Source organism: Bos mutus, chromosome 17 (assembly GCF_027580195.1).
Source record: "Bos mutus isolate GX-2022 chromosome 17, NWIPB_WYAK_1.1, whole genome shotgun sequence".
In the NCBI taxonomy this organism is placed as follows: Eukaryota; Metazoa; Chordata; class Mammalia; order Artiodactyla; family Bovidae; genus Bos; species Bos mutus.
The window spans coordinates 70,633,525-70,648,284 of NC_091633.1; the positions used below are offsets into that span (position 1 = coordinate 70,633,525).

Below are 14,760 nucleotides of genomic sequence, written 5' to 3' on the forward strand. Positions count from 1 at the left end.
ATTTTGTAGTGATTTTCCCATTTCATTTACATTTTCAAAGTTATTGGCATAATGTTCAAAATGTTCTTTTGGTGTCTAAAGCATCTATGGTTATAACAATCATTTTATGCTAATTACTGGATAATTGTACTTTCTCTGTTAATCTTTTTTTCTTGATCTTTTTTATCCATTTCTCTAAATTGTTTTCTAAATCTAATTGTTTTCTAAATCTATTTTCTAAATTGTTTCAAAGTACCAACTTTGTCCATACTTTGTACATATAGTTTCATGTTTTTAAATTTATTTTTTATTTCTTCCTTTATGTACTATTCCGTTTATTTTATTGCTCCTTTTTCTAGTGTCTTTATATGGATGTCTATCTCTTTAGTTTGGAGTATTTTTTATTTCCTAATATGAGTATATAAGTTTGTGAATTTCCTTCTAAATACACTTTAGATATATCTTGCTGCTAAGTCACTTCAGTCGTGTCCGTCTCTGTGCGACCCCATAGACAGCAGACAACTAGGCTCCGCCATCCCTGGGATTCTCCAGGCAAGAACACTGGAGTGGGTTGCTATTTCCTTCTCCAATGCATGAAAGTGAAAAGTGAAAGTGAAGTCGCTCAGTCGTGTCCAACTCTCAGCGACCCCATGGACTGTAGCCTTCCAGGCTCCTCCATCCATGGGAGTTTCCAGGCAAGAGTACTGGAGTGGGGTGCCAGGGCCTTTTCCATTGGATGTATCTTACAGACTTGCAATTCTCAGTACTTTTGTTATAATTGAAAATAATTTCTAATTTTTATCATAATTTCTTCGTGAATGAATGGGATAGTTGATATATATTTTTCAATTTTAATATGTGTGGGATTTTTCTAGTTATCTTTCTGATACTGATTTTTAACTTAATTCCATTGTGTCTGAGAATATAATTTGTATTATGTCAACCCTTTTAGATCATTTACTATTTTTTTCAAAATTATATCTTTCAAAAAACTCCTGGAGCTTGAATAATACCCATCATAAATTTTCTGAGCTATTCAATTAATCAAATAAGAATAGAAAACAAAGTAAAATATATTTGAAAGAAGATGAACCTTTGCATCTGAGACTAAAAGAGAACAGTTGATGGGATAAACTACCTTCTCTCCTGGGGTCACAGAGACTCTCCAGATGCAGTGTGTATAAGACGGATATCCATTTGGAAATCCTGGGGAGGAAAGATTGCCATTGGATTCTTGTAGGGTTTCTCCACATGCTGAAAGAAAGAAAAAAACAACATATGTTTGATTTTTTTTAATGAAAAAGATAAAATTATTCATTATTTTTTATAAGAGACATTTGCATCACTAATGAATCTTGAGCATTTTGGTGTTAGAGAAGGATATATATTTGTATAACACTTCCTTTATAAGTAATTTTTTAAATGTCTTTCTTACTAGAATTTCAGTATACTTAAAGGGATTGCTATAGCTAACCATATAACAAGATTATGAGATAAATAACCTGATGAAACACAAAATTCTTCCTTATGGAGACATTTCTCATTCATTCCCAAGGAGCAAATAGCCAACTTATACATCACCCATACTCAGATTCAAGCCAGTGGGTACCTATTTGATGTGATTCTGGGACCTCATAAAACATTTTATTATTATATTTGGTGTACAGTGAAGTTAATTTTAATAATGAATACTGTATCAAAGTTGGGAAAAATAAAATTTAAATAATAATGAATAAATATGCAGTAAAAGTGGTGCCAAAATGACACACAATGAAATATTTTTTTCAAAATAAACTGGAATAAATTGAAACATAAAACATTATGGAAGACAAATTTTCCAATGAGATATAGATATTTATCTATTCTCTGTTTTCTCCCTATTATAAGTAGAAATGACTGGGAAAGCAATTTTATTTTCCTTTTACTACCCTTATCTACTGGAGAATCCCATGGAGAGGAGCCTGGCAGGCTACAGTCCATGGGGTCACAAGAGTTGGACACGACTTCGTGACTAAACAACCAAACAACCAACAACCCTTATCTAACTTCTTGGTAGTAATTATCAGTCATCTGATGTAGCAAACAGTCAGCTGTACGGCCTCAAGATCAATATGACTAATATCTATAGGCCAATTCAACAAAGGCAAGGTCAGAGGATAATTAGCTCACTGGTTCAGCCAAGGTTTGTAGTCAGAAGCATTCTACAATGGACTGTCTTGTTGCTTTTGCAAGACATGATCTGAGTCAAATGAATCTAAGCTGATTTAAGTATCCTTAATTCATGAACAATTCCTATACACCAGTTAGTTTATATAAATATTTATATAAAGCTGTTTATAACTTTCATTCAACAGTTTGAAAGAATAACTCCTTCCTTCTGAAGAAGACTGAAATAGAACCTGATATATTACCATATTATAGAGCCAGCAGGTGAACTCTTGTCTCATCAAAACAATACATTATAAATGGTTCTGCATATCCTGATTTAAATGAAGAAACAAAAATAATGGCTTGGAAGACATAAAATAGAGATGTAAAAAGAGTTTGATATGATATAAATATTTATGCAGCCATGAAATTAAGACACTTGCTCCTTGGAAGAAAAGCAGTGACAAACCTAGACAGTTTTTTAAAAACAGAGACATAAACTACAAAGGTCCGCATAGTCAAAGCTCTGGTGTTTCCCATAGTCATGTATGGATGTGAGAGCTGGAACAATAAAAAAGGCTGAGCACTTAAGAACTGATGCCTTTGAACTGTCATGAGGGAGAAGACACATAAGAGTCCCTTGGATAGAAAGGTGATCCAACTAGTCAATCCTAAAGGAAATCACCCTGAATACTCATTGGAAGGACTGATGCTGAAGCTGAAGCGCCAATAGTTTGGCCACCTGATACAAAGAACTGACTCATTGGAAAAGAGCCTGATGCTGGGAAAGATTGAAGGCAGAAGGAAAAGGATAACAGAGGATGAGATGGTTGGATGGCCTCACAGACTCAATGGATATAAGTTTGAGCAAACTCCGGGAGATGGTTTAGGACAAGGGAAGCCTGGTATGCTGCAGTTCATATGGTCACAAAGAGTCGGACATGACCGAGAGGCTGAACAACAACAAATAGTGTTTGTACAACAAAATAAATTTAAAATAAGAGCAAGCAATATTTATTCTGATTAACAGGTAGATAGAAGCAACTTGAGAATAAAAGAAAAATGCTCAAGGTAAAAATATATAATCAGCACTTTTCATGAATCATCTAAGGATACTTGATAAATGTGACATTACAAAAACCCTTAGAAAAATGAAAATTTGTTAAGATTTATTAATGCAACCAATGTGCTTCTAATTATGATCAGTTTAGGTGCTAAATAGCCATTGGGGATTTAGTGTGTTTCAATGAAAAAAGCTACAATTTACAGCAATTTAAAAATAAATTCTGTAATTCTAAGCCTCATAGAATGTTGGTACTGGATTTCCTCAAGTGGAATTAAAACAATTAACTCACAATTGTAAACAAACATTATTATACTGATAAAATGATAAAACAGAAAGTTCTCTGAAAGGCAAAAAAAAATGAATATAGTTCAAAAATCTAACAAATGTATTATATAACACTTACTTATAATGCAAGAAGTGTGGACAACAGTTGCCAAGTTGTAATCATTTGTGCATTTCCCTCAGTACATGTGGCTATCCCAGGCTACCTGATCCCTATTTCAGAAGATTCTCATAAATTTTCCTGGGCATTTGTTGATTCATGTTCAGGTATAAAAAATAATTTTATAGCTAAAACAACTAAAGGAAAATTAGCAAGGCAAAGATGGCACTACTAAGTTAAATACATAGTCTCTTCATTTACACAGTAATCTATTTAGTATATGGATGAGAACTGAGAAGTTTGACTCATGGCATAATCCCTTGTTGTGTCATACAAGCAAGTCTCAAAACCTTCAACCTCAGTTTTCTGTTCTTTAAAGTGGCTATCTCATTAATATATACTTCATAAAGTTGTTTTGTAGGGGTCAAGTATTGTGATGCCCAAAGTCCTCTATTTAACACTTAGATACCTCTGACACAGGTAGGGAAACTGTGGGCTTAATTTTTATAATGTATCTTTGAGCTAAAAAGAAAACCCAGTCTTATGTAAGAGAAAAAAAAAACATAAATATACAAAGAAAAATTATCATCAGTCTCCCAATAAAAATCATTTTAAAAACAATATACAAATTGAATTTTCATCTCTGTAGGCAGATGACATGATCTTATATGTACAAAACCATAAAGATTCCACAGACAAAAAAAAAAAACCTGTTAGAAGTAATAAAAACAATTATACAAAATTGTAGAATATAAAATCAATACACAAAATTCAGTTGCATATCCATTAACTATCAATAAACAATATGAAAATGAAATTAAGAAAATAACTCTTTTTATAAGAAACCCCCCTCAGTAATAAAATATTTAGGAATGAAAGCGGCAAAATAAACTTGAGGCAAAAGACATGAACATTGAAGACTACTAAACATTGACAAAAGAACTTTAAGAGGACACAAAGATGTGTTCATGGATTGGAAAACTTAATATTGTTAAAATATTATCCATCCTAGTCAAAGCACGGATAAATTTCTAAAATTCAATGCAATCCCTATCAAATTCCCAGTGGCATATTTTTGTAGAAATGGGAGGAAAAGTCTTAAAATTCATGTAGAATCACAAATCCTAAATAGCCAAAACAATGTTGAGGGAAAACAAAAAAACAGAGCTGGAAGCTTCATTGTTCTTAACCTCAAAACATACTACGAATTAAACCAATACAATGTTGTAAAGAAAAAAAATTAAAAAAAAAGTATGATACTGGCATAAGAGAGGCATATAGACCAATGGGACAGAATAAAGAGCCAAAAATAAACCCACACCTAAACAGTAAAATGGGATCTTTGATAAAGGTGCCAAGATCTTTCAATGGTGCAAAGATAGTCTCTTCTATAAATGGTGTTAGGGAAACTAGATACATACATACAAGAGAATAAAATTGAACCCATTTTTCCACTATCCACAAAAATCAACTCATAAGACTGATCTATACATCAGTGTCTCTTTTGCTGTCTTGTACACAGGGTTATTGTTATCATCTTTCTAAATTCCATATATATGCATTAGTATACTGTATTGGTGTTTTTCTTTCTGGCTTACTTCAGTCTTATGGACTCTGTTGGAGAGGGAGAGGGTGGGAAGATTTGGGAGAATGGCATTGAAACATGTATAATATCATGTATGAAACGAGTTGCCAGTCCAGGTTCGATGCATGATACTGGATGCTTGGGGCTTTTGCACTGGGACGACCCAGAGGGATGGTATGGGGAGGGAGAAGGGAGGAGGGTTCAGGATGGAAAACACATGTATACCTGTGGCGAATTCATTTTGATATTTGACAAAAAAAATACAATATTGTAAAGTTTAAAAATAAAATAAAAAATTTAAAACAATCAACTCAAAGTGGATTAAAGATCTAAAAGTAAGACCCCAAATTGTAAAATTCCCAGAAGAAAAACATAGGTGAAAAACATCATAACAGAGGTCTTGGCAATGATTGCTTAGATATGAAACCAAAAGCACAGATAATAAGAGTGAAAATAGACAAGGGGGACAACAGCAAGCTAAACAACTATGTAGCAAAGGAAAGAATTGATAAAATGAAAAGAAATCTTTGGAATGGAACATTTGCAAATCATGCATCTGATAAGGGGTTAGTATCCAAAACACAGAAGGAACTTACCAAACAAACAACAAAACAAACCCCAAGTAACCAAATTTTAAAATGGGCAAAGGACTTGAATAGACATTTCTCCACAGAACACACACAAGTGGCCAATAGATACATGAAAAAAGTGCTCAGTGTCACTAATAATCAGAGAAGTGAAAATCAAAACCACAATGAGCTATCACCTCACAATGGCTGGTTGGCCATTATTAAAAAAACAGAAATAGCAAGTGTTGGTGAGGATGTAGAGAAACCACTTTACACTACTGTTAGGAATGTAAAATGGTGCGGCCACTGTGGAAAACAATGTGGAGTTTCCTCAGAAATAATAAATAGAACTACCAAATTATACAGCAACTTTACTTCTGGTAATTGATGCAAAAGAATTGAAAATAAAGTGTTGAAGAAATATGTATACTCACATATTCATTTAAAGTATTACTGAGAGTAGCCATAGAAACAAACTGCCTTATCATTAGATGAATGAATAAATAAAACATGGTGTATGCATACAATGAAATATTATTCGACCTTAAAACAGAAAGAAATCTGTCATGTGCTACAACAGGGATGAACCTTGAGGACCTAATTCTAGTGAAATAGGCTAGGCATACACAAAAAGACAAATATCACATGAGATTTCTAAAGAGATCTGCTGTTTAACAATGTGTACATAATTGACAGCACTGTACTGTACAATAAAATTTTGTTAATAGGACATATGTTATATGTGTTTCATCAAAATTTAAAATTATTAATAATAAAAAGTAAACCTAAATATTGTATGATCCATCTCACTTGTGCAACAGATGGTTCTCATGTGTGCTTTACCTTCCAAGATAGAAAATTGTTTTTGAATTATATAAATGCTTCTTGGATTGTGTGTGGCTGAGAAATTATTACAAATTCATATGTTATAATAACATGATTAAATTTATAGTTGTTTGTATTCCCATCTACAGATATTTTTTGTAGCAAATGTCTATAATATCCACCAGATATCAGGATTGAGAATAACTTTTCCATATTCTAAAAGAATATCTTTATAATGTTACTAACTCAAAAAAAGTACAATAACTTGTAGTAGACAAATCTCTTCCCTCAAAATCTTGATAAACTATAGAGTAGGGAAAGAAATAAAACTATATCTAAACAACTTAGCACTACCTAATTAACTTCATACATCCATTGCTCTCTCAAACTTCTAAATGTAATAAATAAAATATAGATTTAAAATGATTTTAAGGTAAGAAATGTTAAAATGAAATACTGTCATCTGAGCCATAATGGTGAAATTAATTACTGAAATATTTTAAAATATATTTCAACAGTAACTCCCTAGCCAAGTCCGATACCAGTTCCAAGAAGTCTTCCTCATTCCATGGTGCAGCTCAGTTCAGGTACCCCTCTCAGAACTGCTTTAGCATCCTTTTACTGATGAGATTTACTTCCTTGACAAGTAACATTGTCTGGAGAATTGTACAGATGATTGGCTATTTGTGTGCATAATCTGTGCTTCCTTCTACCTAGCCATAATATCTGGTGTAGTACCTTTCACATATTAAAGCAACTATTTCATTCATACAGCAACTACTTACTGAGCACTTAATTAATATTTAATTGATATGTAGATGCTGCTGCTGCTACTGCTGCTAAGTCGCTTCAGTCGTGTCTGACTCTGTGTGACCCCATAGACGGCAGCCCACCAGGCTCCCCCGTCCTTGGGATTCTCCAGGCAAGAACACTGGAGTGGGTTGCCATTTCCTTCTCCAATGCATGAAAGTGAAAAGTGAAAGGGAAGTTGCTCAGTCGTGTCCGACTCTTTGCGACCCCATGGACTGCAGCCCACCAGGCTCCTCCGTCCATGGGATTTTGGCAAAAAGTGAAGAGGAACTAAAAAGCCTCTTGATTAGGGTAAAAGAAGAGAGTGAAAAATCTGGCTTGAAACTTAACGTTAAAAAAACTAAGATCATGGCAACTTCTGGAGGCCCCTGGGGCTCCCCTGATAGCTCAGCTGGTAAAGAGTCCGCCTGCAATGCAGTATACTGACCCGACTCAATTCCTGGGTCAGGAAGATCCACTGGAGAAGGGATAGGCTACCCACCCCAGAATTCTTGGGCTTCCCTTGTGGCTCAGCTGGTAAAGAATCCTCCAGCAATGCAGGAGACCTGGGTTCGATCCCTGGGTTGGGAAAAAACCCTGGAGAAGGAAAAGGGTATCCACTCCAGTATTCTGGCCTGGAGAGTTCCATGGACTGTACTTGGGGTCACAAAGAGTCAGACATGACTGAGTGACTTTCACTTTCACTTTCATGGCATCTGGTCCTATCACTTCATGGCAAATAGAAGGGAAAATGGGAAAGCAGTGACATATTTTATTTTATTGGGTTCCAAAATCACTGCTAACAGTGACTGCTGCCATGAAATTAAAAGATTCTTGCTCCTTGGAAGGAAAGCTATGACAAACCTAGACAGCATATTAAAAACCAGAGATATCATTTTGCTGACAAAGGTCCGTACAGTCAAAGATATGGTTTTTTCAGTAGTATTGTACAAATGTGAGAGTTCGGCCAGAAAGAAGGCCGAGAGTTGAAGAATTGATGTTTTTGAATGATGGTGCTAAAGAAGACTCTTGAGAGTCCCTTGGACTGCAAAGAGATCAAACCAGTCCATCCTAAAGGAAATCAATCCTGAATATTCATTAGAAGGACTGACGCAGAAGCTGAAGCTCCATTATTTTGGTCACCTAATGTGAACAGCTATCTCATTGGAAAAGACTCATGCTGGAAAGATTGAGGACGGGAAGAGAAGGGGGCAACAGGGAATGAGATGGCTGGATAGCATCACTGACCCAATGGACAGGAGTTTGAGCAAACTCCAGGAGATAGTGAAAGATGGGGAAGCCTGGTTACTGCAGTCCATTGGGTTGCAAAGATTTGGACACATAGTGACTAAACAACTACAAAATACCCTGAGGGAAAAGTCTACTTCCAGTCCTAAAGATTACACTCTAATTGGGAAATGACAAGTGAATTGATGGTTTTAGGAATTAGACATGAAGGCCAGAGCAAATAGGGCATTTACTACCATGGGAATCCTGGGAAATCAGTTTTTAAGTAGGAGGTTACATAGAAGCTAAACCCTGAATATTAATTAGGACTTGGCCAGGAGTCAGTAGGAGTTTTCTGGATTGAGGAAGAAGCAGGAGGTAAGCACACTGTAGTGTCAGGTGCTGGATGAAGTAGAAGGGAGAAACTAGGCTGTAAGTGAAACACCTAGCAAAGAGGCTGGTAAAGAGAGGGGAAAGGAAACCAGTCTTTATGCTGAAATAACCAGAGTAAGATCTGCATATTGAAGTGCCCCTTGAGCAGCAGTATGGCCAGAGAACTAAAGAGATGTAAGAATAGAGGGAAGAGGTTAATTAGGAAGCACTGTAGTAATCCCGACAAAAGGTGAGGATCCCTAGGATAGGGGATTCACTTCAAGAATGTGAGATAGATACCAAGAAGGCAGCAGGACTGATTGGTTGTAGGAAGTGTGGCGGAAAAAGGGGTGAAGAGAGCATGCCCTCCACAGTTTTGCTTGGAACAATCTGTGTGTAGTACTGTCAACTGAACTAAGAAATGTTTTATGAACAAATGGGTCTGTATGAATAAATGAGAAAGTGACTATTTTTTTTTTTGCATGTTGGCAACATATTTGAGCCAATAATTATATATAAACACATATAAGTGATATTCTCTTTGAAATTTCAGAGAATTATATCAGGAATTACAGATTTTCTGTAACTAAAAAGAACCTCATATTAATTTAAAAAATAAATTTAATGTTCAAGTGTTTAAAAAATTGCCAGTATTTAAATTCCCTGCACAATTAAACTGGTCTTCCATCCCTACAACCTCTACACAGATGTACATCCAATAGATGTAGATATTCTGTATATATACTGTATGTTTAACACCACTTTAAAATTTGTAAACCTCTATTGTGACTACATCTATGAGTGACTACACATACACTTTTACATAACATGATTCTAATCTTCAAAAGCCTCTTTATTTTTAGATATTTATTTTTTCTTAATTTCATTATGTTACTTTACATTTAATTGATGAAGATTTACTAAGAGAATATTAGGATTGACAGTTGTATAGGTATGAAATATAAGGCAAAAGGTTATGGGACTATAGAAACACTATATTAAGAGAAAATGCAAATAAAGATCAGAAACTATATTAGAAGAGCTCAGTATCAGGAGTTTAGAAATAAAAAAAAAGGGGAGTAATCTTAAAATTAGATCAAATAATTGGAGAATATATTTAGAAAATGGGAGTCACAAGGCAAAAAAGGCCCCCCAAAAAAGAGAGACCAAGAGAACAAATGACTTATTTATAAAGACACACCACCACTCACACATCCCAGTGAGTATCTCTTTCACTAGCAGACTGCTGACTACTGGGATAAAGGGAAGATGAGACCATTCTCTGCCCCACGTGGACATTTCTATATGTCAATGAGCAAATATTACATTTTGTGAATGAATCAGCTACCCAATCAGAAAGTTTCCTAGACTGGTACCAATAATCACAGTAAACTTAATTAATGTAACTTCTGAATAATTAAATATATATAAATAAAATTTAAACATGAGAATCTATGTAAACTTCAATGATTAATTTACCCATCTTATCCTGAATGTCTGTATAAATTGGAAAAGCAGACAACTAAAACTTTTAGAACTATTTTACTATTTATGATATTAGTATCTGGAACAAAAACTGAATTTCACAGGTATTAGTTTCCCATAAATAACAACAACAACAAAAAAGTGAAAATGCTGTGTTAAGCAAAATTAAGCATGTTCTTTGATATAGGCTATTTCAAAGCATGTTGCATATACAGGAGGTACTAGGATATGAAGAAATTCCAATTTGAAAGCAGAATCTTTTTTTTTTTTTTTTTTTCCCATTGGGGCATAATTGCTTTATCTTTTCTTAGACCAGTAAGGCATTAGTGATCCCTTGGAACATTGTTATTAAGACCTGTCTTTAATCTTTTTTCACAAACTTATCTAATAGGAAACATATTAACAAACTAGCAAACAAACATAAAAACAAACTAGTAGTTCACTAGTAACATGATTAGAACTTTGTTTTTTGCAACGAAGTTATAAATTCCACCTAATGAAATTTAAATTTATATACTGTTAATGATCAGTTCAGTTGCTCAGTCGTGTCCGACTCTTTGCGACCCCATGAATCGCAGCACGCCAGGCTTCCCTGTCCATCACAAACTCCCGGAGTTCACTCAGACTCATGTCCATCGAGTCAGTGATGCCATCCAGCCATCTCATCCTCTGGCGTCCCCTTCTCCTCCTGCCCCCAATCCCTCCCAGCATCAGAGTCTTTTCCAATGACTCAGCTCTTCTCATGAGGTGGCCAAAGTACTAGTACTTGCTATAAAAGATCATTCAGGATCGAATTCTGAAGTTGAAATAAAGGATATTCTTGTTATGTTGGCAAGGAAACTCATAATTTGACTATGAAATCATGCAACTATTTAATAACAACTATATTTTTTTATTCATTAAATTAAAGGAAATAAAGCTTACTATCCCTGCTTTTGAAATTTGATTTCTAGCAATTTGTTTTTAATTATACCAATGGGTATTCCAGAGTTCTCTTCTATTTCATTTTATGATTAGTAACTTTGAACTGAGCATCTCAGTTACTCGTGAGCATGAAAAGAGACAAGTAAAGAGCTGAGTTAATTGTGGCTCATTCATCTGGAAAAGCACTATCAGACTCAATTATGCTTCTGAGTTTGGGTGGTGCAGTACCTGGACATCTATACAGCTTTCTTGCCTGTGCAATATCTCCTTTGCTTAAGCGGGTTCGCTGACCAATTGCTGGACGAATGCCATTATCATCACGTGAGGGGAGAATGGTATCCAGAAACATCCCCCTGAAAAAAAAAATCAGAAACAAGTCACACGTAAGTCATCAAATTAAGACATATATGCCTTACAAATATATATATTTTTCAAACTCAAACCAATCAAAGGAGAAATATATCAGTGTTTAGATTTAAACTGTGTGTCTGTCTTTTAAAATACTTTAATCAAAGTAGAAAAAAATCGTGTGCTAAATGTGTATGATGAACTTGGATTGGCGATCTATTTCACATATGGTAATATACATGTTTCAGTGCTATTCTTTCAAATTATCCCTCCCTACCTTCTCCCATAGAGCCCCAAAGTCTGTTCTTTACACCTCTGTCTTTTTTGATGTCTTGCATGTAGGGTTGTCATTACCACCTTTCTAAATTCCATATATATGCATTAACATACCATATTGGTGTTTTTCTTTCTGTCTTACTTCACTCTGTATAAGCCGGTACACTGGGATGACCCTGAGGGATGGGATGGGGAGGGAGGTGGGAGGGAGGTTCAGGATGGGGGACACATGTACACCCATGGCTGATTCATGTCAATGCATGGCAAAAACCACCACAATACTGTAAAGTAATTAGCTTCCCATTAAAATAAAATAATTTTAAAAATGTATATGGTGAGTATAAAGTTAGTGGTGGCATTCAAATTTTCCCTAGAAAAAGTATATATTTTTTTCAAAATCTAAAATTCATTTTTTAAATTTATTTTTAATTGGAGAATACTTACTTTATGATACTGTGTTGGTTTCTGCCATATACCAACATGAATTAGCCATACCTATTTTTGAATCTCCCTCCCACTTCCCACCCCATCCTACACCTCTAGGTTGTCACAGAGAATTAGATTTGAGTTGTGTGTGTCATAAAGCAAATTCCCATTATTTTACATATGGTAATATATATATTTCAAAGCTATTTTCTCAATTTTGCCACCCTCTCCTCCCTCAGTTTCTACAATCTGTTCTTTATGTCTGCATCTCCCTTGCTGTGCTGCAAATAGGTTCATCAGTATCATCCTTTCTAGATTACATATATATGCTTTAATATATATTTGTCTTTCTAACTTACTTCATTACTTCACTTTGTATAATAAGCTCTATTATTATAATATGCTCTATAGTGAGGCTCCATCTCATTAGATCTGACTCAAATGCACTAGTTTTATAGGTGAGCAATATTCCACTGTACCACAACTTCTTTATCCATTCATCTGTAGATGGACATCTAGGTTGCAGCCATATCCTACCTATTGTAAATAGTGATGAGATGACCACTGGGATTCATGTGTCTTTTTCAAATATTTTTTCCTCAGTATATGCCCAGTAGTGAGATTGTTAGGTCATATGGTAGACTTATTCCTAGTTTTTTTTAAGGAATCTCCGAGTGGTTCTCCGTAGTGGCTGCATCAATTTACATTCCCACCAACAGTGCAAGAGAGTTCCCTTTTCTCCACACCCTCTCTAACATTTAATGTTTGTAGATTTTTTTAATGATGGTTATTCTGACCAGTGTGAGATGGTACTTCATTTAGTTCTGATTCTCTAATAATGAGGGATATTGAGCATCATCTTTTCATGTGTTCATTAGCCATCTGCATGTCTTCTTTGGAGAGATGTTCACTTTTTTATTGGTTTGTTTGTTTTTCTGGTTTTGAGCTGCATGAATAGGTTGCATATTTTAGAGACTAATCATTTGTCAGTTGTTTCATTTGCTATTATTTTCTCCAATTGAGGATTTTCATTTCACCTTATTTACAGTTACCTTCACTGTGGAAAAACATTTAGCTTAATTAGGTCTCATTTGTTTATTTTTGTTTTTACTTCCATTGCTCTAGGAGGTTGGTCAGAGAGGATCTTGCTGTGATTTATGTTAAAGTGTGTTCGGCCTATGTTTTCCTCTAAGAGTTTTATAGATTTTGGTTTTATATTTAGATATTTAATCCATTTGGAGTTTATTTTTGTTAGGAAATGTTCTAATTTCATTCTTTTACATGTATCTGTCCAGTTTTCCCAGCATCACGTATTGAAGAGACTATCTTTTATCCATCATATATTCTTGCCTCCTTTGTCAAAGATAAAGTGCCTATGGCTATGTGGGTTTGTCTCTGGGCTTTCTACCTTTTCCATTGTTCTATATTTCTGTTTTTGTGCCAGTACCATATTATCTTGGTGACTACAGCTTTGTAGTATATTCTGAAGTTGGGAAGGTTGATTCCATTTTTCTTTCTCAAGAATGATCTGGCTATGTGGGGTCTTTTGTGTTTCCATACAAATTGTGAAATTTTTTGGTCTAGTTCTGTGTAATATACTAAAGGTAGTTTGATAAGGATTGCATTGAATCTGTAGATTGCTTTGGGTAGTATAGTCATTTTCACAATATTGATTCTTCCAATCCAAAAACATGGTATATCTCTCCACCTGTTTGTGTCACCTTTGATTTCTTTCATTAGTGTCTTATTGTTTTCTGCATATAGGTCTTTTGTCTCTTTAGGTAGGTTTATTCCTAGATATTTTGTCCTTTTTGTTGCAATGTGAATATAGCAATGATTTCTTGGATATGATACCCAAAGCATAGGATACAAAAGCAAAAATAGGTAAGTGGGATTGCATTTTTAATTAAGAGGCTTGTGCATAGCAAAGCAAACAATAAAAAGAGTGAAAAGGAGATAAAATATTTCCAACATATATATATATATATATATATATATATATATCAGTTCAGTTCAGTCGCTCAGTTGTGTCTGACTCTTTGCAATCACATGGACTGCAGCACGCCAGGCTTCCCTGTCCATCACCAATTCCTGGAGTTTACTCAAACTCATGTCCATTGAGTCAGTGATGCCATCCAACTATATATATATATGTATATATATATATATATATCTGATAAGAGACCAGAATACACAAAGAAATCCTATAACTTAACAACAGAAAAATGAAGTAATCTGATGAAAAAATAGGCAGAAGATTTGAATATATATTTTTTCAAAGATGATATACAAATTGTCAAGCATAGAAAAATATTCTCAACATGACTAATCATGCAAATCAAAACCATAATGAGATATT

The 14,760-nt window shown here is 34.6% G+C and overlaps 1 protein-coding gene across 2 annotated transcripts in view; it reads right to left on the reverse strand.

Moving 5' to 3' along the window:
- Window positions 1-14,760, reverse strand: part of TLL1 (tolloid like 1) — a 323,584-nt gene that overhangs the window by 120,105 nt on the left and 188,719 nt on the right. For both annotated transcript variants that reach the window (XM_005887409.3, XM_070386689.1), the window contains exons 8-9: window positions 11,580-11,704; window positions 1,118-1,233 (exon numbers count right to left, since the gene is read on the reverse strand). In XM_005887409.3, coding sequence (XP_005887471.2) covers window positions 1,118-1,233; window positions 11,580-11,704 — 241 coding nt within the window. The remainder of the gene's footprint in view (window positions 1-1,117; window positions 1,234-11,579; window positions 11,705-14,760) is intronic.